Source organism: Podarcis liolepis (genome assembly GCF_965112155.1).
Source record: "Podarcis liolepis genome assembly, chromosome: 16".
NCBI classification, from domain to species: Eukaryota; Metazoa; Chordata; class Lepidosauria; order Squamata; family Lacertidae; genus Podarcis; species Podarcis liolepis.
The window spans coordinates 3,571,602-3,599,122 of NC_139567.1; the positions used below are offsets into that span (position 1 = coordinate 3,571,602).

At 43.3% G+C, this 27,521-nt stretch overlaps 1 protein-coding gene across 1 annotated transcript; it reads right to left on the reverse strand.

Moving 5' to 3' along the window:
* Positions 1–5,620: 5,620 nt before the first annotated feature.
* Positions 5,621–15,829, reverse strand: NEFL (neurofilament light chain). The gene is made up of 4 exons (XM_083480280.1): positions 14,457–15,829; positions 9,130–9,254; positions 7,528–7,844; positions 5,621–6,287 (listed from the first exon to the last, which is right to left on the reverse strand). The coding sequence occupies exons 1-4, from the start codon at positions 15,507–15,509 to the stop codon at positions 6,079–6,081; spliced, it is 1,704 nt and encodes a 567-aa protein (XP_083336406.1). The 5' UTR covers positions 15,510–15,829; the 3' UTR covers positions 5,621–6,078.
* Between the last annotated feature and the right edge of the window lie 11,692 nt (positions 15,830–27,521).

A 27,521-nucleotide genomic window follows, 5' to 3' on the forward strand; every position in this document is an offset into this window, starting at 1 on the left:
TTCCTAGCGAAACCAGCAGGGACGTCCCACGGAGACGCAGGTTTGCCAAAGGAGCGGCGGCGGTGCTCTGTGGCTGCTGGATTTCCCTGAGCTTCGGAAAGTAAGCCCTCCCCCCAATTGTCTGCTGGAGCGCAGTCTGTATTCATGAGCAGCTTAGGGACTCTACCGCAGCCCTTCAGAACTTCAGACATTTTTCCTTTAAGAAACAAAAACCCGACCGGCAAGGACAAAAGAACTTTCGCTCTTTCTAACACACTTTTATTGATTTACTTAACAGCCTTTCTAAACCAGTTAGGGTTTTGTTTGTTTTTAAAAAGTTATTAAGCGGTATGCAGCAATATCCCATATATCCCATAAAAATTCAGTAAAACTGGATTAAAATGCAGGTATTTAACAGGGTGCAATTTTATGGGTCAGAGAAAGCCTTAACCAAAAGATGTGGGTTGCATCCAATGCTGGGTCCATTTAGAGTAGACTCACTGAAATTATCGACAGTGACTAACTTATGTCTATTAGAGTATGGGTCTACTCTAAGTAATTGTTAATTGGATACACTCCTGTGTTTTACAAGATGTTTGAAAAAGTGATGGTGGAACAATGCCCCCCATATCCCTTTAGCTCCCTTGATCTTTACTTCCATTTGGAATAGTGATGGCTTCATTGAACAATTCACAGAGATCTAGCAGCATATATAGTAAAAGCACCCAAGATACTGCAGTTCTTAAAGCAAAATATTGGAGATGTCATCCCTACTAGAATAGATGGGATGTGGAGCTGAGCTCAGCATTTATGGCAAAATTAATGAATTCTGCAAAGACTAAGAGGTGGGGAGAGAAAGCAAAACTTGAATAATTTTAATGCAAATTGGATGTCATTTATTGATTTCTGTAGAATCAATTGTTTATAGCCCAAGGCTAACCTCTGTTTCTCAATCTTTTAAAGTTAATGTTAAATTCAAAAGTTTATGTGTTCTGTATTAATTTGTTTATAACCACCATCCTAAACATTACCTTATTCTTGGGATATTTAATGACTTAGGCTGCAGTCGTAACCCTACTTTCTAAAACCCTAGAGTCATTTGCTGATATATGTTTCTCTTGTACTTTTACTGTTTCTTCAAACCAGGCATGTCCAAAGTCCATTTCGGGGGCCTAATCTGGCCCACTGGTCAGTTAAATCCAGCCCCAACTTCAATCCTAAAAAAAGGTCAACAACTTTAGGTGGCCCTTTGGGCAGCCCTGGTGGCCCTTCACTTCATCAAATCTGGCCCTCTTTGAAAAAAGTTTGGACACCACTGCTTCTAAACCAATTAAATACTAGTAATGGAAAAGAAAAGGATCCAAAAAATATCTGAGCAGGATCCAGTGGGAAAGTTAGTCTGTCTGTTGCAGCAAAAATAACAGTGAGTCCTGCAGTACCTTAAAGATTAACAAATCTACAAACTTATGCATAAGCTTTCATGCATTTGATGAAGTAGACTCGACATACACAAAAGCTTATGCCACCTCAAATTTATTTAAAGTGCCGTAAAGTTGAAGTTTTTGAACAAGATGTGTTCCCATTAGATAATCAGAGGTTTTATTATAGCACTCTCATTTCTTTCCCTGCTGTTTATTTGTTCATTTCACCTTGACTTTTCCACTCACTAAAAGGAGAGCAGTTTTGCAGGCTTCCATTCCAAGCAGTCCATGGTCTTCCTGGCTGCAACGCCAGCATCATTAGAAGTTGATTTAGGTGCACCAGTTATGTCTATGTCAATCACCCTTTACTCAGAATGAGGCAGTAACACTAAGGAGGTAGAATTCTGCTCAGTGCTGAAGGTGAGGGATCATGCTTCTCCCACCCAACATGATAAATTAATTATCATAACAATTTGGTCCTATGCTAATGTACTGCATGGTGGAAAGTGTTTTTCAGGTGTACAGCAGAATGCATATGTATGTATGATTCACACACAGTAAAATGAACGACTCTGGGGTTACAGCTCTCATCTCGCTTCACTGGCCGAGGGAACCAACATTTGTCCGCAGAGTTTTTCCAGGTCATATGGCAAAACCAGAGCAGCACATGGAAATGCTTTTTACCTTCCGCCAGAGTGGTACCTATTTATCTACTTGCACTTTGACGTGCTTTCAAACTGCTAGTTTGGCAGGAGCTGGGACTGAACAACAGGAGCTCACCCCATCGCAGGGATTTGAACCGCCGACCTTCCAATTGGCAAGCCCAAGGCTCAGTGGTTTACATCACAGCGCCACCCATGTCTTAGTTCAGACCTAAATTGGTTTTATTATTTATTTTTGAAAAATGAGCAAGGAAACCCCTAAATTGGTGTCTTAATCATGGGCATAGCCAGGTGGGTGGGAGGGGAGCTGCTCCCCAAAATCAAATAAGTAGAAATAACCAACTGCTCAACTGTGTTGCAGATAACTTGGTTCTGCTCCCCCCCATGCCGGCCCCCCTAAAATAAATCCTGGCTATGCTCAAGGTATTACTATTCCAACAAAATGAGTGACTAGGCATGTGCAGAGTGCCTTTCTTTCAAATTCCTACTCTGAGCGCTTGCACACACATTAATATACCCTTGGCATAAATCCAATCACGTATTTCAAAAGTTGACACAAGTGTGATTAATCTGTGGCCCTAGGAGTAGGGCTTCATGCAGCCTAGTTTCAAAAGTCCTCTGCAACAAGCAATTTAAACACCTGGCAAAACAAACAGTGCAGTCCAGTGCAGTGCAGTGAAAGAGAGAGAGACCCCACCCATAATTAATAAGTGAGCCCTCGTGGGTTGCCCTCTGAGGGACTGTGGCTCTCACCAGCTATAAACAGCAACAACAGTTCCCTACATGTGGGTGAAGACACTGCTCTTCAGCTAGTGGATTGGGACCTCTAGGAGGATCTGCAGTCAAATCACAAATGCATGATTGCTAGATAGTCATGAACAGGGGACTCTAAGATCCCATATCCCCAAACTTGCGTGGTGGAAATGGAAACAATAGAAACTTAACCTTTACTTCTTCATCCTGTCACCGCACTCTTCTTACCTGCAATGGGGTAGGATGTCTGCTAAGCTCTCTGGGGAATGCTCCACTCCATTTTGAACTGGACTGTGGACTTTTGTAACTTTTATGAATTATTGCCTGTCTGATTTTCATCACTGTAATTGTTGAATCTGAGCAAGACTATGATGTGAGTAAACCTTGTATTTTTCCTGTTTACTTAAACAGTCTGAGTAATTTCTTTGTTAAGAGGGAAACATAAAGAGGGAAAAGATGATCCAAGTCTGCCTAAGCATCCTTGGATATCATAATTGTTGTAGAAAGTTATGCAACCTTGTCCCAAATAACTTCTAAATATAAGCTATACACAGTGGTGATTTTTAACTCTGCCGAATTACTGTAGGTACTTGCATTCTCACACATGTGAAAAGAGAAAGGACATTTATTAAATAAATTATCCTCTCCTTCTCATTAAAATCTATCCAATCCACTTACTGGATCACAACCTGAACCAAGGTGGGCTGCAACAGGAGAATGACCACCATACAATCATATGGTAAAAGATTAGGAAATGGGTCCCCAAATGGATGTTTGGGTGGGAAGTGCATCTGAAAAGATTGGAGATTCCTGGTTTAATATACCTTTATCAGACTGCATCAAGTTAACCCAAGTGTTGGGCACTTTTGGCCCTCCAGATGCTGATGAATCACAGTTCCTATCATCCATGGCCATTGGCCACACTTCTTGGGGCTGATGGGAGTTGTAGTTCAGCAACATCCGGAGGGTCAAATGTTCTCCATGCCTTGGCTACCACAAGACTACAAAGGAGGTAATTATTGTTAGAGTTTTTTGGGGGGTGGGGTAGTCTCCCCTTAACCCTAAATTTAGTAAAGGAGTAGAATTTAGCTGATTTTTGGAGTATGAAAGTAAGATACCAGGCCAGTGCAAAACACAGGCTGGACCAGTTCTCCTGTTCAGGAGATCACTGATAGTGATACCGTTAGCAACACAAGGAGCACTAAGTACTGAGCCATGCAAATACTCTCCTTCCCCTGGCTTGTGGAAGTGGACAAAAGCAGAAGAATTGAGAAGGGGGTGGCCAGGGGTAACACAGTGGTGTGTTGTTACCACATGAAGAAAGGTGTCCTTTTGAAACAGGACTGGTTTTCTGCAAGTGCTACTGAGGAGGAGGGGGAGGAAGTGGGCAAAATTCCATGTGGGGACTGGAGGGCAGCAGCCATGCTGGCTGGAGCAGTCTATTATAGAGACACAGGGATGGTGCTTAGGGTGCCTCTGAATCCACTGTTGTGCTGCTGGGAAGACAAGCCCCTCTTGGGGTGCAAATGCTATGAAATTTCAGCACAGCACTAGTAGTTTTGCAACTCTAGTTTTGCAAACTAGTTGTTTTCTGCTGCTCCAGAGAAGTGGACACGGAGCAATGGATCCAAACTACAAGAAAGAAGATTCCACCTAAACATTAGGAAGAACTTCCTGACATTAAGAGATGTTCGACAGTGGAATTTGCTGCCAAGGAGTGTGGTGGAGTCTCCTTCTTTGGAGGTCTTTAAGCAGAGGCTTGACAACCATATGTCAGGAGTGCTCTGATGGTGTTTCCTGCTTGGCAGGGGGTTGGACTCGATGGCCCTTCTGGTCTCTTCCAACTCTATGATTCTATGATTCTATGATTCTAACCCAGTCCAGACGCTGCCCCTTTGTTTCATTTCAGTGTGCTGCTCACTCCTTCTCTGTATCCTGTGGCACCACTCTTTACAGTGAAATTTACAGTGCATCAGGTGATGTGGGCCATTCTTCTGCCACAATAACTGTTAGCTTGAAAGATACCACAAGATGCTGTTTGTGCTGGGCCAAGATTAATTTACATGATCCATTTAATTGGGAATTACACGGGCTGTGCTAGTGAATGGTTCCTTAGATGTTAAGGAGGGATATGACCCTCCAGATGTTGTTGGACTCCCGTAAGCTCCAGCAATCAGCAAAGTCAATGGTTAGGAATAATGGTAGTCCAACAATGTTTGGAGAGCTACAAGTCCCCCACTCTTGAGTTGAAGGGTGTTATGTCCTCCTCATCTGATTGGGATTATTCCAGGGGAAATGTGTGATGATTTCCTGCCTGCCTATTCTTAATGAGGACACCAGAGGTGTGAATTCCCTTTTCACTATTCTACTCTGCAAAGCTTTTGAGGGGAATCACTTTCAGTGTTATCCCAACACATCCTCTTCACACTCTTTTTGTTTCATTATCTCGGCTCCAACAATTATTTTCCACCAGAGGCAGGCTTAAAGTTGCTCACTGTTGCATGTGGAAGCTCTTCAGGCAATAAATGAGATGCTCAAGCAAAGCTTCTCACAGCCTTGCTTCCTGAAGATGCCCAGGAGCATCTGGTGGGGTTGCCATCACTGAAATGGATGGATTTCACCATTCAGCATTGGTTTCTTCACCATCAATGTGTTTAGTTTCAAATGTAGCAATCAGACAAGGGCTTACGTGGGAGTAAGCCCTGCAAAACATGATAAGTCTTACTTCCAATCATTTATAGAATTGGCTGTAAACTTTTTGCAGTAAATCATGAATGGGAAATATTGAAGACACACAACAAAAAATTGTGTATGCAGCTTTGTTTTAACTTTATTGACTAGCTTGATTTCACAGACTTCATTGTTGTTATTATTGTTTATCACCATCCAAGGTTTCCAGAACAACTTTGAAAGTAGCTTTGACATATATATATTTCCCCCCCTTCCCTACTGGCTTCCCTGCTTTTTTAAAATTTGATTTGATTTGATTTTTAATATACGTAGGTATCTATTTGGGTTTGAATCAGTCAAATTGCACGTTGCTCTGGGACTCATTAGAAGACACCATGCTTAGTTTGGTAGCAGCCAGTGGGACACATGGCAAGCGTTAGGGTTCCTTTGCATCAAAAGGGGAGAGGGGGAACAGAGGCATAGAGACAATTAACTTCTTTAAACCTAAGAACAGTAGGGGGATTTAAATACATGGCACAGCAATTTTAGCTCAGTCACTTAAACTATCTGGGAAACCTACATCCAAGTCTATATCAATCCTTCTTCTTCTCTTTAGGAGCTTCTTCTTCACCAGCATCCTCTTGTTCATCTTCGCCTTCCTTTTTCTCTCCCTCATCTGCTTCCTCAGCAGCCTCTTCTTCTCCTCCCTCTTCTTCTTCTCCTTCTCCTTCTCCTTCTCCTTCTTCGCCTTCGCCTTCTTCCTCTTCTCCTTCACCCTCTTTAGATTCTTCTTCCGTGGCTCCTGGAAGAAAAGGTACAACAACAACAAAAAGAGTGAATGGTTCACTGCAGCATGAAGTAGGCAGAGTTGGCAATGGATGCTGTTCTATAGTCACTTGGAGAAGACCAGGAGTAAGCCCTGCTTGAAAGCATTTCATGGTAATACATTTCTCAACATGAGAAGGCAAAGGAAGGGGGCAGAAGGCAAGGACAGCAGCTGCCCCCCTCACTTCCCGGGCCTTCCCAACATGGATAGTAAAGTAGATTATGGGTTGTAGCCAATGCTGATTCTGCTCCAAACAGACCCACTGAAGTCCACAGACACAGAATCACAGAATTATAGAATTGTACAGTTGGAAAGGACCTCAAATGCAGGAATCTCAGCTAAAGTATCCATGACAGGTGGCCATCCAACCTCTGCTTAAAAACCTCTAACGAAGGAGTACACCAACTTCAGAAGGAGTTTGTTCCACTGTGGAACAGCTCTTACTTTTGGATTAGTACAAAGAGGATGGGTTTAAATTCCAACAAGGGGAAACTCTGTTTTGTCCAGAAGGCGGGTGCTTGAAATAAGTCAAAGTTTATGCAGAGCTTTTTGGATTAGTCAGACATCCAGTGGAAGTGAGGTTCATTCATTTCAGTGCATCCACTCTGAATAGGACTAGCATTGGCTACAACCCTATGTTTGCTCTACTTATTAATCTGAATGAGAAGGTTCCTTTAAACCAGTTTCTGTGCATGGCCAGGGATACTATGCACCATGATGGGGAAGAAGGGGCTTCATGCTTTACCTCAAGTAGCAGAGCATATTGGGCCAGCCCTGTTTCTGAAGTCTTCAAAAGAGATTTTAAAAATTATTTTTCTGATTTTAGCTAATCTTGGATTCTTTGATTCTGCAAATAGTTCTGTTTAAATGGAATAAATAATACACTGGAACCAACAGCACTCTGCTCCATAATGGACACCATCTCATTGAAGTAATTGGAACCAAAGCAAATTCAGATAAGAAACTTCAAATGTGCAAATTTTTGGGATTCATTTACTAGTGTTTTTTAAAAATAAATAAATAAATCTTTACATATCATACTATGTTTTTCATATCAGCAAAAGTGTTGTTGTTGTTTTATAAAAATCAGTATCTACAGACTAAAGCTCCTCTACTGGCTAGCAAGGCCAATCTTACACCTTAATAACTGTTGATATATACTATTGTTGTACTGTGTGCTCTTTTTGTTAGGGAAGAGAGAAAACAGCAACTGTACCTTCTTCCTCTCCTTCCCCTTCTCCCTCTCCCTCTCCTTCCCCTTCTTCTTTCTCCTCTTCCTCTCCTTCTGAAGGGGGAGACTCTTTGGCCTCTTCTACTTTGGATGCTTCAATCGTCTCCTCCACTTCAATCTGTTCTTCTTGCACATGGCTGGAGTAATAGGCAGGGAAGGAGCGGGCTGACATCAAGTAGGAACTGCTCTGCAAACCGCTGTAGGCTGACCTTCCAAAGGTGGAGCCGCTCTGCGTATAACCACTGCTAATGCTTCCAACGCTGGTGAAACTAAGCCGGGTCTCTTCACCTTCCAGAAGTTTCCTGGGGGAGGGGGAGGAAGAAGCACATGAGCATCAGGCAATCGGAATAATAGAAACCAAGATGGAAATTTATTAAAGAAGATTGCTATTAGACAATGATATCATGTCAATGGATTTACCATGAGTGAGTAAAATGCACGCTCTCTCTCTCTCTCTCTCTCACACACACACACACACAAATCAATCATATTTACATGCCCTAACCAAAGAAGCAGCCCTGAGGAAATGGCTTCTGCTCTCAGAAAGAAAGCAGCCTGGGCCCAGGGGTATAGAAGCACCCATTTCAAGCTTGCCACACTCTTCTGACATCATCAAACAGATCTCTATTCTCTACTTTTTGCCTTCCACTCACCTCCCCTTGTCTTTTTAGTTTGTGACATTGAGGGCATGGCCTGATCTTCTATTTGTCTGAAACTATAATTTTATAAAATACATATAATCTGCTGAGCTTCAGTTTCCAAAATGCACCCTTTGGGTGCGTTCCAACTACTCCCAGAACATGTCTGAGAGTCAGGAGGCTCCCATCTTCTCCATCTGGTGCCATCTGTTGAGGAGCTATGCATGATCATCACCATCAAAGCTGGGCAACCATTTCTTTGAGACAGAGTCTTCATCTGCTCAAAGAAACTGCAGATGACCAAGGCTGTATGTGGCATCATTTGGGGGCAGGATTCATGATTCATGTCAGCTGAGGACTGACACTCAGATGTTCATTTTCACATGGGATTCATGTCAGCTGAGGACTGATACTCAGATGTTAATTTTCACATGGGATCACCCTCACTAGATGGTTGTGATGGTGTTGAGGCTGCCTTCAAAGTGCCTTCATGAACTTCATGGCCTTCATGGCCATACTTTCAATACTTTCATGCTTTCAATGGCCATGAAGTCTGGTCATGAAATCTATTTAGAAGCTTTGTCAATTTTTAAATCTTCACTGGTCTGTGAAAGATCAATGCAGCTCACAGCTATACTGCTTGCCAAATTCCAACAAAAGTGTTAATTCTAAGTTTTCAGTGAAATCATATGTTAGAAATCAGTTACAATTCTTTATTTTGGAACTAGCTGAAGCAGAGAAACTGAACGAAATATTTAACTCCCGTTGTCAAACATTGCATGTGTAAAGGCCACCACCAATTTCAGCTGAAAGCACTTAAATAAAAAGGTGAATTGGGACCACAGTCTTCAACACAAAAATAAAAATAAAAAATACATTTATTTATTTATTTTTAGAAGGAGGGATAAATAAATCTGTGATTGCTGAACATTTTTCTGAGATTACCTACCTGTATGCTGCGATTTCAATGTCCAGAGCCATTTTCACATTGAGAAGATCCTGATACTCCTTCAGATACCTAGCCATTTCACTCTTTGTAGTTCTCAGTTCATTTTCTAATTTGCTGACTGTATCCTGTTGGGAGCAAGGACAGAGATAAGAGCACGAACTCGTTCATTCTAGTAAAATTCAGAGAAATGCCACCATTGGATGGGTCAGAGGCTACATTCTTTCTTCCTTGACAAAGGAGAGTGTTCCTCACATTCAGTGGTCCAGTCACTTTGTAATGCTTGAAATTTCAAAAGGTATCTGAAACTTCTAACTTTTTTTCATGTAACCCATCACAAGCTTGTTTGCATTTCCACGAATTAAAAAAACCAAACAACTTTCAGGAGGGTTTGAAAAAGAGAGTTGTATTTATTCTAAGCTGGTCTACTCTGTATGCCCTATGTGTTATGCTGGGTACATGCCATATATTTTAAATACACCTCCTGCAAGATTCCTGGGAACTGTAGTTTGCTAAGGATGGTGGGAACTGCAGCTCTGGTAAACAACAGTTCTCAGAATTCGGGGGGGGGCTACTTTAAGTGCTCTGTGTGTTCACAGCCTAAATCAATTTTTTTCACTGCTGAATTTGTTGGCGTTATCCATGGTTAAGAATGGGGCTAGAAACCTGGTCCACAAATTTTGTTAAATTGATTTAAGATTTAAAGAAAGTGAGTTTATACCCAACTTGTCCTACTAGAACTTGCTTCTACATAATGGGCACAATTCACAGAAGCCCAAGACACACCTATTCCCTTTGCTTTCTTTACTTCACTTGCTGTAGATTGGACAAAATCTTCTTATAATGCTGGTCTCATTCAAAAACCAGCTAAGGCTACAAACTTAGGAGAACGTCCCATTGAATTCACTTTGACTCACTGCTGATATAGGTAAGTTTGCACTCTTGCAGCCCCTTAAAGACTAAGAAACATTGTCACATCAGATTTCATGGGCTAGATGAAGTGTTCCCAACCTTTTTGGATCTGGGGACACATCTAATAGGCTCACAAGATGCCTGTTTCAAAGAAGAAAAACTGGTGGTGCTCAAAACCTCCCCCTCCCTCAAACCCAAACAAATCAGAGATAGAAAGAAACAGGCAGTACATCCCAAAACAGGCACACTTTCCCCAAGCAACCAAAACAAAAATCCACTAAAAAAAGAAGAAGCTTAAAACTTCAGAGGGGCCTGGAACCTTGTTGAGTACCAAGGATTTTCTGAGATTGTTGTGGTGCCCATGGATGCCATGATGGGAACCCGAGGGCTAGGCAGTGCATCTGGTGAAGTGGATTTGAGTCTACAAAAGCTTGTGCCATAATAAATGTGTTGGTCTTTATATTGTGCAAAAAGACTGGTTTTGCAGCAACAGAGTAATATGGCTATGATTCTGGAACTTGTTTCATCAGATCAAACTCCAGAAACAGTCAATCTTAAATTCAGCTGCTGCTATTTTACTAAATTGTAGGTCAAATTGACAAGAACATATTCCATTTGCAGTCCTCAATGGCTACATTTAGAGGGTTGTTTAATGCATAATGAGCTCCCGGTAGTTCTTTTTCCCTGCGCTTATCAATAATTTTCCCTGTATCTTTTGAATTTTTTAGCATGATCTTGCTAATGAAAGTCATGAAGAATTAACACAGTTTCCTGTTCATTGGATAGCAGCTTCCAGCATAATAGTTCAGTCTTCCAGCATAATAACAAATAGGCATGGCATAAACAAAGAAACATCATTTATTTTAATATAATCCTTATGAAGAATCACACATACAAGCAAACACCCAGAATTAAAATTATATTCATGCAACTGAATAGTACTTTAACTATGCATTGTTAATAGCATGTATTTGATTTTAGCTGTTGACTATAATGCTAAGTCCAGTGAAACTGGAACATTTGGTTTTATGCTAGTTTTAACTTCGTTGCTTATAATGAGACAAAGGATGCAACGGGACTAACTTCTGAGTAAGTAGGCTTAGGATTGTATTGTATGTATAGTTTTGATCCAAAAGCTGAAGCTTAATAATTTTATAGTTTGTGCTGCCTATTAAATTGTAACAGTTATTTATCTGAATTAACTGGAGTATTTCTAATTCTTTGTTTCATAACAGGGAGCATTTTATAACAGATTTTTTCTCTCTCTATCCCTGCAGATATCATTGAATCATAGATAGAATCATAGAATTGTAGAGTTGGAAGGTACCCCAATGCAATGCAGGAATATATTGAACTGGGAATATATTGTATAGTTGCCAAAGTGAGGAGTTTCATATCAGTTTTTCCATATCATTTCCATATCAGTTTTGAAAGGTGGTTTCCCCCCTCTTTTTTCATTTTGAGAACTTTCCATTTAAAAACAGCAACAATGGAACTTACTATTTAATGTATTCTTAGCACTGTCCATTTATCTTTTTTTTTTTTTTTTGCAAGGCACCACAAAGTAACAAGAATTAAAACAGAAGAAAATTTAAGTCAGACGCATTACAAGGGTTTAAGTTCATTTGCTCTTGTTCTTACCAAACTTTGTTCAATAAATTATGGGGTGACCCTGAATTTAGGTCTTAGTGTAACAAGAAATTGCGTTTTTAAAATCTCTACCAACTCCAAAACCTCCCATACAGCCTAGTTTAAAAATGAATTGAGCTAGATAAATTGGAATCTAGATTTAAGATTTTGATTCTGAATTATGCTATATCACGAGGGACTAGATTAGAATCAAGGGACTAGATTAGACTCAACCTCCAGTCATATGATGCTACAAAGATTATTTAGTTACCTTTAAATATTGAAGACCCCAGGGAATAAATTGGATTAAATCTAGATAGGTTTGTGTGGTGATACAGCTGGTGCCTTAGAACTTAAGGATAAAAAGGATAGATAACATTGTTACATGGCTAGGAATCTTGTATTGCAGCAAGCAGGCATTGGTTTCAGACCCTGGTGTGCTGGACAGCTCCCAGGTTAAACTGGGTGGGGCAAAAGTGGAGGTGGATGTTGGTGCCTCCTCCAGCAGATGTTGGTGCATTGCACCATTACCTACTTGGAGGCTGCTGCCACGTTTTGTTAGGATGAGAAAACCTAGCTCTTTGTCTAGGACAAGTATTATTAAATGTATTAAATGGAATGCATGAATTTTAGCCAACATAAACACTTTAATCATGGCAGTATTGAACTTGCGTATATCCCAAAATGTCTCAAACATCTAACATGGACTGATTGAGAAGAAAGTTATCAAGGGGTGATGGATACAGGGGACATTGCCATTTGATGGGTGACTTTTACAAACTCAGCAAGATTTGCCTGGTGGTGCATCTATGGGCAAAAGTGACAGATAATACATAATAATGCCTACTGTGATATGCGGTGGAAAGGACCTGTTTCCTTCTCCTTAGATGTGTCATGTGGTAACCAGATAAAGGGCACGTATTTGATTCAAAGGGTGTTGTGATGAGACTGTCTGTTATTTGCCACCGCCACTTTCTCAGAACCTCCTAAAGACCCAAACAAGCAGCCTAATTCACAATCTAAGCAGAATTTAAACAGATATATGACATTTGTGTTTGCTATGACATAACCCAACTACCAAGTGAGTGCTTATGGGACTGCACAGGTAAATCTCATGGAAATCCATGAGGTTGGCCAATGTTTTCTAAAACCACTTTCCTGGAAGAAGAGTCCATTAAAACCATGTACCCAAGCAAACTTCTTTCCACTTTGCATTATAATAGGTTAAATCCCAAGCATCTTGAGCTGTGGATTAGGGTGGTGTTCTAGACCACCCTCCATTGGTTTCAGCAGAATTTACTTAAGATTCATAGTCAAATTACATACTGAGAGAAAAATGGGGGTGCAAAGTAGATAGTTGGCAACCTCATGCTACACATGGAGATACATCATTTTTCCTGCCCAGTCATACAGTTCAGTCTCAATCTGACTGAATCTCCACATTGATGAGAGAGAGAGAGTGAGTGAGAGAAAGAGGGAAATGTCACAATACAAAATTGCTTGGAAAATAAAAATTGGGGATGGGGAGCCGGGGGAGAAACCATGCTAATACCTATTCATTAGCAAGCACACATGCCACATGGACTGTTATTAAGAGCACTGGGCTATTTCTATGCATTTTCTAGCTGAACAAGTTCTGGGGTTGACTCACTTCAAGCCCGTGTCTCAGGGGTCCCAAACACTCTACCTTAAATGAGAAGATGCCACCTGAAAGTAAGCACCATTGATGGCATCGGAAGTGGCTTCCCAGTCAGTGCTTAAGACGTCTGTCAAGTCAGAGTGGGTCTGCCTTGTGCAGCAGAAATGTCTGCTGCAGACACACCCATTGTGTCCTCTGGCAAACAGAAAATGTCTGGATGAGAGCTACACATCCTTACACCCACCTTGGACCCTATCATTGGATAGCAGCTGCCCAAGCCAAAGTACAAAGGTGTTAAAAGACACACACAACTGTGCTTTTCAAAGTCTGAAAGCAGTGTGTCTATGCTGAAGAAGGGAAAGTTAACCTTTTCCCCCTGTGCTTTTTTCTCTAATAAAAATCCTGCCACCCATCTTGGGGGTGGGGAGGCATATGCACACTCATGGCTGCATAAAGCATGGAGACACTCTTTCATACAAAGGAAACAGAGCAGGGGGGGGGATGCCAGTGTTAGCTTCTCCTCACTCAGTTGCAGAGGAGAGGCTACCTCCTCCCATGGGCAGGGTGGGGTGGGTGGCTGCTACCATGAGGCAGTGAGGTAGTTGCCCCAGGCAGCTGATTTTGAGGTGTCATGAAAGGGCAGCAAACTGATCGTTATTAATCATGCACTCCAATGCAGATCTACTCAGTGAGTATAGGACTGCAGTTGTACTTCGTTTCCTTCTGGGAGAGGGGAGAGAAGGACACCATTTTCTGCTCTGCCTTGGACAGCAAAAAAAGGTGTATTGGGTTGGCTCCTCTCATTCATGCTCTCTCCTCTCCTCTGTCTGGTTGCAAATGAAATGCGCTCAACAAAAACTCCACCAGCATCCTAAGACCCAGGGATTGGAAACCTGCGGCCCTCCAGAGGTTGTTGCTCTCCACTTCTCATCAGCCCCAGCCAGCGAAGCTGGTGGGCTCTGGAAGAGCACAGGCTCCCCGTCCCTGGGTCGGGAGTGCCACCAGGACCTACAAATCCCCAGAATTCAGCCATAAAAGCTCAGTGGGTGACCCGGACCAGTCGCCAGCGCTTTGCCTTAAACCTAAACTTGGGGGGGGGCCCTTGGAAGAATGGTGGGGGTGTCAGTGTAATAAAAGGATAAAGACCCACCTGGAGGGAGGCGATGTCGGCGTTCTGCTTTTCCTCCAGCTCCTGCAGCTGCTTCTCGAGGGCTTCGTTCATGCCACGGGTGGCTTCAATCTCCAGCGTCTTGGCCTTGAGGAGGCGCCGGCTCTCGGAGACCTCGTCCTTGGCGGCGCGGACGGCGTCGGTGTTCTTGGCGGCGCTCTCGGTGAGGACGGTGAAGCGGCTGCGGAACCACTCTTCGGCGTTCTGCATGTTGCGGGCCGCCAGCTTCTCGTACTGGGCGCGGATGTCGCGCAGGGCGGAGGAGAGGTCCGGCTTGGCCGAGACGTCCATCTCGACGGAGAGGTGAGCGTACTGGATCTGGGCCTGGAGCTCGGCCAGCTCTTCCTCGTGCACCTTCTTGAGGAAAGCCAGCTCGTCGAGGAGGCTGTCGATGCGCTTCTCCAGCTCGGCGCGGGCCAGCGCCGCCTCGTCGGCGCCTTTGCGCACCTCCAGCAGGCGGGCCTCGGCGTCCTCGCGGCTGAGGATCTCCTCCTCGTAGCGCGCCTGCATGGCCCGCAGGGTCTCCTCCAAGCTCTCGCGCTCGCCCTGCAGCGCCTGCTTCTCGTGGGTGGCCTCCTCGGTGGCCAGGCGCAGCTCGCGGATCTCCTGCTCGTACAGCGCACGGAACCTCGACGGCTCGGAGTGCTTCTGCCGCAGCACCAGCAGCTCGGCTTCCAGCACCTTGTTCTGCTGCTCCAGTTCGTGGACGCGCTCGATGAAGCAGGCGAAGCGGTCGTTCAGGTCCTGCAGCTGAGCCTTCTCCTGGCTCCGGATGGTCTTCAGGTCGTTGCTGATCGCCGCCACCTGGGTCAGGTCCAGGCTGTCCACCGAGGGCAGCAGGGAGGAGGAGGACGACGTGTAGCTCCGGCGCACCGACACCGACGAGACGGGCGCCGAGAGGCTCGAATAAGTGGAGCGAGCCACCCCATAGCCGCCGCCGCTGCTGCTCCGAGCGCTGGACAGGTGCACCCGGGAGCTGTCCACGTAGCGCCGCTTGTACGACGGGAAGTAAGTCTCGTAGCCGTAGGTGCTCATGGTGTCGGCTGCCGCTCGGGCGCTGCGAGAAGGGGAGAAAGAGGAAGAGGAGAAGTTGCCGCCGTCTAACAGAAGGGGAGAGGCTGCTCTGCGGACTGCTGCTCACGCTCGCTCTTATTTATACCGCCGGGGAGGCTCTGACGCAGCTACGACAGCTCGAAGGACTGGGTGCCAAAGGAGAAGAGCGAGGCTCTCTGCGCAAAGGGAAGGCGGGCAGGCGGAGCCTTTCCCCGGCCGGCCGGCCAGACACCCCTTGCCTTTTCCGGCCTTCCCAATGCAGGGCCCCGAGTATCTCCCGTGGAACGACTCGGCCCACCCCCTTCCCTTTTAGCCACGCCTAGTTCGCAACCCGTCACGTCTTTTGTCGTGCTCTTTCTTTAAAGATATAATTTCACTGTTACTATTACCTGCAATAAAGTGTTGCAGTGCAGAGCACGACTGTCCAGGGTTCTAGCCAGCCGCGCCCTTTCCCTGGACTCCCCCCGCCCGCCCGCCCGTTATTGGATCCAAACAGTTAGCCTTATGAACCGACTCTGCAGGCTCAGGCTTCGCCTCGCTAATTTTTTTTTGGGGGGGGGGATCGTCTTCCCCGGAATGATGTTCTGAACCTATACAAAATGTAGAGGTTCCCCCTTGTCCGTGAGTGGTGCCATTTTGGCCACTTAAGGATAAAAACTCTGGGTTTCTATTCTCACTATTATACTTTTATGTTGATAGCTTGATGAAAATGGCCAAGTCAATATGCAGCAGTGAAAAGGCTAAATCCCATGGTAAGAAATGTTAGGAAAGGGACACAGCTGAATGGTCAGTGTGACAAGAGCTGCATTCGTAGGGCGGCTTGTTCCTTTCCCAGACATTTCTGTAACTGTTAATTTCCACAATATATCTGAGCTTCCACACAATGCAAAAGCCACTTCCAGAAATATAGTGGAATACAGGTAAAGTTTAGTGCTCATTTCCATGTTATGTTCTATATTCTGCTGTATTCTGGAAGTGGCTTTAATTCGTATGAAAGCTCAAATATAAATTAACATCAGGAAATTGGAATAAAGTGCTGTGTGAATGCAGCTACTTTATATAAATCTACAGTTAGGCATGTTTCTGATACTACTCCCTGCCTGCCTCCCCGCCCCCACTCAGGTGCATTTAACCTACCGGTAATTCTCCTTTACAATGGCAGGTATGGCAGTGAATTAGCTAGACCAGCATTAATTTCCCATGGTGAGCTGGATTAGAGCCAATGAATTGAAGCTCATTCCAGATAAGACTGAAGGATTGTTAGTGTATGGCTCCTTTGATTGCATAGGTGGAGTTCAGCCTGTGCACAGTTTGGGGGTACTTCTGGGTCTACCGCTGTCACTGGAGGCACAAGAGTCTTCAGTGGCTCAGAGTGCCTTGCACCAGCTTCTGCTAGTAGCAACTTTATCTGGGTAGGGATAGTCTGGCTTCTGCTGCCTACACTCTGGTAAACTCTAGGTTAAATTACTGTAATGCATTATATATGGGGCTGCCTTTGAACGTGACTGGAGTGAGGTTTGATCATATAACACCAGCCATCGCCCTGCTGCATTTTGTGTTCTCATTTTGCATTTTACCTTGTGAACCACCCTGTGATCTTCAGATAAAGGGTGGCATACACATTTTATTAATTAACAAAACAGCAGCAACAACAATAACAATGTTTCCCACCTTAGATCAAATCTATGCTGCCAGGTGCCATAAGAAAGCGGCAGAGATAGCACATGATAGTACGCACCCCGGAAATGATCTCTTTCAGCTTCTGCCTTCTGGAAGAAGGTATAGGGTTATAAAGGCCAGGACTAGCCGCCTGAAAAACAGTTTTTAGGCTAATGCAATTCTGGTTCTAAACGCAGCATAAGGGGTCTCTGTAGTATAGTGTATTTTAAAATGGGGTTTTGGAGTTTTTAGGGGGTTTTGAATGTTTTATGTAGTTTTTATGTAGTTTTATGTAGTTTTTATGTAGTTTTATGTAGTTTCGTGGTAGTTTTATGTAGTTTTTATGTAGTTTTATGTAGTTTTTCAATTTCATTGTTCCGCAAGGGACAATGACAATAAAGATATCGTATATCGTATATTGTATCGTATATCGTTCACTATGCCTTAATCTGAGCTACAGCTAAGCCCCAGAGTTGGTTCTCTGTGCCACAGCATGGCAGGATGTCGTTTTTAAACATACATGCCTCTAAGGCATTTATTTGCTTCCTTTCTCCCAACTTTCTGCTAAGTATCTCTGCCCCCTCCTCTCACAACACGCTTTGAGGCAGGTCCAATTAATAGTGGCACCATCTTATGAGTTTCGTGACTGAGTGAGGATACAAACTTGAGTCTTCTCAGTTCCACTGCTGAGCAATGCCAGTCAAGCCTAAAAGACACAACGTCATCAGAGATCCAGATCTCTAAAACTAAACAAAACACAATACAGTATAAGAATCTGCCTTATACCAGATCAGACCAGTTCAGTATTGTCTCCTCTGATTGGGCAGTGCCTCTCCAAGATCCATAGCAGCCAGGAGTCTTTTCTGTCAGCAGCTACCCCTAGTGGGCTGAACTCTGGCTTGGCCTTCCAGAACTCCCTGTCTGGCCCTCAGGCCTCTTCCAGATCCCTAAGCCACACCCCTCACTAAGCCTCATTGAGTGCTTCTGCCTGGGTGAAATGTGTCCTTGAATTTTGATAACTTGCTTGCCAGAATGGATGGTGTGTGTGTGTGTAGAAATGTCTTCCTTTTGTGTGGAATGTAGCCTACTCTACACAGAGGTGTTCCTAGGCACCCTTTTGCCCTTGGCAAGGCGCTGTGTTGGTACAACCCCCCCAATCACTTGCACCTTTGGCAGAGGAGTCTGTGTGCCTTGCCAGGCCACCTGGAACAGTGGAGGAGTGGACGGGGGAGCATGTGGGCAGGTGGGCTTCTAGTCACTCCGAGCCAGAGTGGAGAGGCATGGCTTTTGGTGCACGCACAAATACACACACCCCAGGCCTGTGCCTTTGGCAGGTGCCAACCTGACCGCCCCTTAGGTATGCCCCTGACCATACACAAGCTGGATGGTCACCAAGCTGAGCTCAGTGTACTGTCTGCAGTGAGCTAGGGTGGCAATAATAATAATAATAATAATAATAATAATAATAATAATAATACCAGCCTCTCTGGGTGGCTTGCAGCACATAAAAAATGGTAAAACATTAGGCATTAACAACTTCCCCAAACAGGGCTGCCTTCAGATTTCTTTTAAAAGTAAGATAGATAGTTGCTTATTTTCTTGACATCTAATGGGAGGGCATTCCACAGGGCGGGTGCCACCACCAAGAAGGCCCTCTGGTTCCCTGTAACCTCACTTCTTGCAGTGAGGGAACCGCCAGAAGGCCCTCTGAGCTGGACCTCAGTGTCCGGGCTGAGTGATGGGAACAGAACAGAATATGTTATACAGACTATACAATAAACCAATGCAACAGTAGAAACTAAAAATAAAATAAAAATTACAGTTATACTTAAATTAAAATAATCCCCAACCCCAACTAAACGTTTATCCCACCCCCCAACCCAGCAACAACAACAACAACAACAACAACAACAACAACAATAATAATAATAAATTGCCACAGATTAAAAACTATTTTAAAACATTTAAAATGTAACCTGTATTTTCCCAAGTTTCTAAAGTTTCTTTGGATACTAACTATAAAAATGAAATTCCTTCCATTATCTTTGTTGTTGTTGTTGTTGTTGTTGTTTTTGTTGTCTTTCATTTCCATTTTGATGTTATTTGTGCTGGGTAAAAATCAATGGACACAGTTTTTCTTTGAGGCAAGGTGGTAAGTGGCTAGCACTTCAAACACTATAAAAATTATAAGCACTATATTTATAACAATAATAAAACAAAGCTATAAACTGTAAGAAACCAGCTGGATACCTCTTTTATTTACAACTTTTATTTATTATTTTTAAAGAGTAAAAATTTGCATTCTGAATTAAAGAAAGGGTACCAAAATATGGGAACTGCTACAAAGCAAAAAAAAATAAAAAATGCTAAAGGTAAAACTTTTGGGAGTTCTTCTGTGTCACATGTGGTTTTTTGTTTTTGTCTAGCTTTGGCTTGTGCAACCATAGCAAAGTAGCTGAAGGATCAAGATTTTTAGCAATGTCATTCTTGATGGATCAGACAGCAAGTGATGTGAACCTCTCATCTGCCATGGTAAATACAGGTGTGGTTTGATGAGTTTCCATTTTAAGAAGCTCACCACTAGCAAATACAACTGGAAGCCTCGGGAGAATTTGTAGTGCTACCCAGCTATTTGATAAGACACCAGTCATTTTGGTGTCATGCACACACTGCAGGGCATCTTGTGGTTAGTCTATTCCAGGTAGTAGAGTGTGACCCAGCTCAACACAAAGATCTGCACCCCTCAATGTTGAAGTGGTTGCCATTGGTGGGGCTCTGCGTAGATTCATACAGTGAATGGTAGCTTTTCAAGGTGCTACAAGAATCTCCATGTATTCTGTGAGATTCAAGCTGCTCAAATTGCTCTTCAACTGAAACATGAGCAGTGTCAACAAGAGTGTAGAAGGACTCCTGTTTAAAGATTTCTTCTGGACACTGGCAGAGGAAGAGGAGTGGGGGGGAGCGCACCGCCCCCGGCAGCGTGATCCTGGCAGGGTACCATCGCAGCTGCCCCCCCCCCCGTGCGCACTGGGTGCCCCCCCTGCAGGCAGCATGCCCTGCCCCCAGGACATGCGCCACAACCCTGGCAGTGCACCCTGCCCCCAGGACGCACACCAGCCCCACCTCCGCCTGCTCTCTGCCCCCCCCCGCCCCCGGTGCTGGAGCATGATGCTCCGCCACTGCTTCTGGATGACTGCACTCCTTACAGTTACAGATAGGTAGCCGTGTTGGTCTGCCATAGTCAAAATAAAAAAAATCCTTCCAGTAGCACCTTAAAGACCAACTAAGTTAGTTCTTGGTATGAGCTTTCGTGTGCATGCACACTTCTTCAGATACACACACAGTGTATCTGAAGAAGTGTGCATGCACACGAAAGCTCATACCAAGAACTAACTTAGTTGGTCTTTAAGGTGCTACTGGAAGGATTTTTTTTATTTTGCACTCCTTACAGTGAGTCTGATCCTCATAGTCATACTGCCTCCTCTTGCAGTGCTTACAGGGGCTCAGCATCAAGGGTTTCTGGGATTTCTATCACTGTGCTAAAAACCACCTCTGCATAATCACTTTCCCTGTACAATTTGATGAACACCACACATTTTCTCATGAGGAAGGCAGCAGTTATGATGTCCATTGTGTGGGATACTTATTGCAGTCAAATCAACAATTCATGTTTTCCTAGATAGGCACATAACAGGGCCTGAAGCTCATTGAGTTTCCCTGTAGTATTTACTAGAGAGATCTGTGAGATCACTTCCCTTTATATGCCCAGAAAAGAAAGAGATGTATCTTAATATGCTCCTCCCTTCCTGGGCACACACTCAATTTCCCATCATGTCTGCAAAATGAAAGCATCAGCCTGAGCTCCAGTTCAGGCTCCATTTTTAAGCTAGACTTTGGTATCTGTTAGTCACTCAGTTAGCAGTTTAAGCTTGCCTACATCATGCTGCTGTATCTGCTATTCTTGAAGACGTAGACTGAGTGAGTAAATGTTATTTCCACTTTTTCTCTATATTGTGTGTGTGGTTATTATTTTGAGGGGCAGAAAAGGGGGAAATACTAGGAAAATCCAGTCTGCCTTCAAGCATCCTGGATTATTATTACTAAAGGGTTAAAACTAGCCTATCCAAGCTTCCTTTTAAGCTGCACAAGCATAGCACTCTGCTGAACTCACTAACATGAGGAACAGAGGATAATATCTAATAAATATATCCTCTCCTAGCATCTAATCAAATCTCAACACACTGTTGTTGTTGTTTAGTCGTTTAGTCGTGTCTGACTCTTCGTGACCCCATGGACCAGAGCACGCCAGGCACTCCTGTCTTCCACTGCCTCCCGCAATTTGGTCAGACTCATGTTTGTAGAGCATCACAAATCCATACTTGCAGTATTCGCATACAACAGAATGCCGTACTATCTCAAGAACTTGAACTCCATTGGCTGGTCTGCTGGGCACTGGGCTGCATGGCAGAGACCTCCATCTGCTTGAGGCAACTCTACTACTTCCATCAGAACATCATGGACTTCTTTTGTTTAATATCAAATAGGCTTCATGTTTTCTAGGCAACTTTCCTGGAAAGTGCTACTCAGGGCTTCATGGTTAGGTTGGGCACATTGTCTTCTAACATCTGCCACCACTGAACAAATAATAGCACCAAGACGCACTGCAGCGTGCCAAAAGGGTTAATAGAATCCTTTGATGAGGAGGATGCATCTGAAACTCATTAGTTCAGTGTACAAAGTCTTGCCTGGACATCTTTTCTTCCACTCTTCATGTTGGCACCATTATCATAAGCTTGGATGTAGCAGTTCTTACTGTTAATGTTGTTGTTCCTAAGCGTCTTCAGCAAGAGTTCCAGTTTATTCATGAACTGCCCCTAGTCCTATGAAGTGTTATTTTACACAACTCTTTCCTCCATCTTTGTCAACAAATCTCGCTGTGAATGGCATTGTCTTTGAATAACTTTCATCACACATTCAATCCCCTATTACAGAGGAATATTTAGCTTTGTCCAACCTGTTTTGTATGTCCTCTTAACACTTCCTTGGCCATAAGGGATATCAGTTCATTCTAAATGGTTTTTCCAGTGGTAATCATTACACTCCTTTGAATATACATGTCACAAATGCTCTCCCATTACCTCATCATAGTTGTCAAGCAGCTGTACACACCCCAGAAAATTTTCTCTCTGTGAGCAGCTTGTCCAAACATTCCTAGAATGCCAACTTGAACGGCCTAATATTCACTACGGATCTGAGCATGACCCTCCAATGCTGAATTTCTTGGTTTATAACTGACCAATGTTCTGCATCAAAACACTTGCTCAGTCTCAACCTAGATTCTGTTTCTGTCTGCTTGCAGTATGCTTTGAAATGCTTGGGTGACTTTACGTGCTGTTTTAGAATGACATTCAGGAGTTTCCAGCCATTGGTCTCAATACTCACAAGTGAAGAACTGGCACTGACCTAAAAAAAACCACCTAAAAATGTTTTGCAGCAGAAGCAAAAAAGATATGCTGATACTCTTAGAATTGATAAGCCAGTGCCTTTTCAGCATGTCATCTCACCATTGCCTCAAACCCTTTCAGCAAAAGCTTTCAAGAAACAATGTCTGTTGTCCTCTAGAGAAAAAGCCATATCCTTGATTTCACTCAGTCTATTGGAAACCACTAAATCTACAAATGTACGATGTGTTCCTTTTGGCCATAATGGTTAATTAGAAGGACCATTGCAAGGTGTAGTACTGTAGGTTGGGACTCCTTCAGTTTTACTATTTCAGCAGGGCTCTCATTGGAGGCAGAGCTCTCACAGTCTTCTACATTAATAGAAACTGAATCACCTACACTGTTCTCACTGAGCATTTCCACACTTGCACTATCAATCCTTGAAGAACTGACTCCTTCAGGAGGCTGAAGGAACTTCTTCATACTATCTCTCTTCCTACAACTGTTGCTGTGCTTTGCACTTTCTATTCTGACTGCTTTTTAGAAGACATTTTCACAAATACCCCAGTCAAGGCACTGATGTATACACCATACCACACCACCATGTAGATGGTATGGTGGTATCAGCCTCACTTGTGCTACATAGTTAGTTGGCAAACAAGGCAGCTGCTAGGCTCGGGTACATGGTTTACTGCAGCTCTTATGTTTTTAATTTTCAAAGTTAAAAAGAAAAAGCAGCAAGAGGTGAAGACTAAAGAAGAAGCTTCAATCTGGGAGATGGTAGTATATGGTGATGGTGTCCCTTTAAGATTGATTACACCACTGCAACAGAGGGCCTATGTCTTTTAGCTGAGGAGGGCATGTTGGAGCTCAGGCAGGAGCAGGAGCCATTTTTTGCGTAAGCTGAAGATAATAAAGAATGAGAATCATCCTTTGAGAGTTTATCGGGGGGGGGGCAGAATGAAACATAAACTGTTTATAGACATCAAAGACAGAGGTGGTTTCTCTCTGCCAGACGAAGTTAGATTATGAAGCGTCCTGCCTCTGTTGGTTACGTGAATGGATGATGTTACAAAATACAGATTTGTTGGATCTTGAGGGCTTTGAAAAGAGATTCAGTTGGCACGCATATTTATGTTCTCAAAAAGTCAAAGTGCATAGAGGTTTTTTAAACCACGTAATAAGTAGATCGCTGCATGAGGTGTAGGATAAATACAAAAACTTGCTGGAGCAAAAAACGCCCTGGTGGCTATCGCCATTAGAGGCAATTTTGTTAAAGAAAAAGAATATGACGGAAAATTAGATAATATATAAAGAATTACTTGAGGAGGAGGAAGGTCAGTTGAAATTGAAGAAATAAGAAATCATTTATTTTATTTTTTGTAAATGCTTTTTATTAACTTATTATTATAGCACATACACACACAACACTCAGAAAACAAACAACAAAAGAAAACACAAAATAAATGATAAACATATATCCATAAATCCGCAAGTATCTGCACACATACTATGTTATCCAGTCTTTAGTTCTTATTCTATTCTAATAGACTTCCTTCCTCCTCCTGATTTTAAACTTGATAAACTTTCTTTCTCATTTCATCTTTTCTACTCTTCGCCATATGTTGTATTTGTAAACCGTATTTTGTTTTGCAAAAATTATACAAAGCAAGTCCAGATTTTAATTTGAGGGCACTGTTGTTGTTTTTAAATAATCTCTGTACTTTCCCCACTCTTTTTGAAATTTTTGTTTAGACTGTCCCCTAATTGCATCCGTCATTTTTGCCAACTCAAGGCAATCAAATAATCTCTCTTGCCACTCTTTTTTTGTTGGTGCTGTTTCACTTTCCAGTTTTTTTGCAATTAGTATTCTTGCTGTGGAAATCATTTAACTGACAGGTTACAGTTCCATCAACTGAATGGCATGTTCAAATTAGATAAAAGAAAAGGGTTTCCTACTGAAATTTTGAAACTTGAGAAAGACTTACTACAAAGCAAGGACAAACTACTCTCCAAAATGTATAGGCTCCTGTTGGATTGGGAGGTGAAAGAGGAGGAAAGTGGTGATCCAGTGGTCTAAACATCTTGGTTACAATATACAGATGGCAGCCTGGGGAAAACTTTGGAGAAAGGACTTGAAGTTCACGGCTTGCTATACTTTAAAAGAAAATTATATCAAGATGTTTTATCAATGGTACATTACACACAGCAAGCTGGCGAAAATGTGTAAAACCAGCTCAAACCTTTGCTGGAAATGTAAAGAATCTGAGGGAACAATATACCACATGTGGTGGAAGTGTAAAAAAGGTTTTAAAAAAAAACTTTTGGGAATTGTTTATAATTAGCTAAACAAACGGAAGCCTTCCTTTTCGGCATCATGGTTGCAGATATTCCAAAGGAACTGAGGAAGGTAGTCATGAATGCAACCACTGCCATGAGAATGCTGATAGCCAAATTGTGGAAGGGAGACAAAATACCGACTAAAATGTAGTGGCAGGAAAAATTATTTGATTATGTAGAATTGGCAAAGATGACAGGAAAAATTAGGAACCAGACAAACCAAAAGTTTAACAAAGAATGGGATATATTCAGATTATATTTAAAAGAATATTGTTCATATATGAAATCTTTGACATGCTTTGATTAACTTCTGCAATGTTATATGCTACAAAGTTTATAGATAATTTATGATAAGTTAAAGGCCATACAATATGCAGTCAACAAGGAAACAAAGGACCCATACTGAGAATGATGGAAGTCTCACAGTATGGAAGAACTTTATTTTATATGTAACATTTTTTTAAATTTGATGTGATTTATTTTTTTCTTTAGTTCTTTTTGTGGTGAATGGATTTAATATTTAAAATCAATAAAGATTAAATTGCCTATTACACTGCCATGTTTTGCACTCTTGCATAAGCCATACAACTTTGTAACATGGCAAAGCTGAAGGGCTGCTGGTCTGGGTGGCAGTGGGCAACTGGGGTAATTTGCCCCCTCCTGCACAAAGCCAGCCCCTCCCACCTCAGTTCCTGTAGCCAGCAGTGGTGCATGAATGCCACCTAAGATTTCCTAATACCACAACACACACGTAACTGGCTGTAAAGTAACATAACATTATATATAAAAAAACTGTAATCGTCCTATCAAAAAATTTCAAAGCACAGTTCCTGATGGCAATAACATATCATATGACTATTAACCTTCTATATGTTTTTATTGTCGTAAAGTCCAAGGATAGTCAAGTCCAGAGATTGTGAAGTCCAACGACATAGCTTAGCTTCAATGATCATTGATCCAGAGCGTCTCTGGCTGGCAACTTCTGCATTCCCGTGGACTATTTCCGCTGAAAAAACCTACTGAAAAATCTCCTGGAAACCTTGTTGCTGAAGAAGCCCAATGGGCAAAACAAGGGTGTGTCCTGAGAACGGATTTATCACCAGCTGTCTTATTGTTACTAAGTAGTTCTGTTTGTTACACTCTCAAGACATAGGACTATGCAGAAGGCAAGTTCGTTTGTTACACTTTTAAGACACAGGGCGATGAAGATATCAGTATGAAATGGCATTGCCATCAGGAACTATACATTGTAATCATTGGACTTGACAATCTTATAGTATTATGCTACTTTACAGCCAGTTATGTGTGTGTTGTGGTATTCTGAACATGATTTAAATAATGAGGCAATTGTGGTGTGTGCTGACCTAAGATTTCCCGGCGAGAGGCTGCCATTGCCAGAGAGTAACTTTTGAGGCATTTGCCACAGGTGAAAGCATTGAAGCCTTAAGGGAGGACTCCTTCCTGAGTTGAGTATTGGAGAAAGGCCAGCAGCAGCAACAGAAGGAAGCTCCACCAGAAGAGAGTTGGAATCTGCAGAAGTACAACCTGATACCATATTCCCTTAGGGTTGCCATGCGTCCGGGAATTCCCAGACATGTCCTCTTTTGGGCATCCTACATACCCATCCGGGGAGGGGGGGATTTTACATTTTAAAGCAAATGTCCTGAATTTTGAGGTTTTTAAAAGGAAGAATTGGGGGGGGGAGCTCTGGTTTCAGGCTCTTACTCTGGCTCCAGCTCCGGTGTGGGCGACCTGGGCTCAGAAGCAGTGGAGGGGCTATCGTGTGATTGCCCTGAAAAACCTCAACAGCTTTTTGTGTCCGGATTTGTACCTCTTGAAATATGGCAACCCTACTCCTACATGAGAAAAAATGAAGCACGTCTTTCTGTTTTATCCCAGGGCATGGAGAAACTGCAAGTGATAATTTGTAATTCATGCATGCAATAATTATGGCATGTGCCCCCCCCCCACCTTTGTATACACACACACAGGTCCTTCAAAGGGGAAACAGCAGCATCACACCTGCACCAGACCCTGTAAAGCCTCTTGTGGCCCTGCGAAGCTGACTGGGTAGGGAATGAAGTAACGCCTTGCTGAGGCATTATAGATCCTGGGTCCAGCCCTGCCAGGGGCGTCGACTTATAAAAAATATTGGGGGGGCCCATACGGGGTCCATACTGGCGGCAGGATGGCAGTGGTGCTTTTGCATGCAAGAACCGGCCTGCCCTCCCCAGGCTTTGCACCGGGAGGCGGCCACCCCCTCCTACCAACTTCACCTTAGCCGAACCCAGAAAAAAAGCCCCGCTCCGGCGGCGGGAACTCCCGTCCCCTCCATTCTCCCCTCACCCCGGTCCCTCGCCGGCGATGAATACGCCGTTCCTTGGCCCCGCAGCTCCATTCCTTTCTAAAGTCCCGCCGCTGGGGGTCTTCCTCTGACTGACCGACCTGCCCGCCCCTTCTCAGGAGCTCCCGGTCACTTTGGGAGGCGCGCGCCGGAGTCCCCTGCGCGGTTTTTGGCAAGGTGCCTAATAATTTTCTTAAATTATTGGGGGGG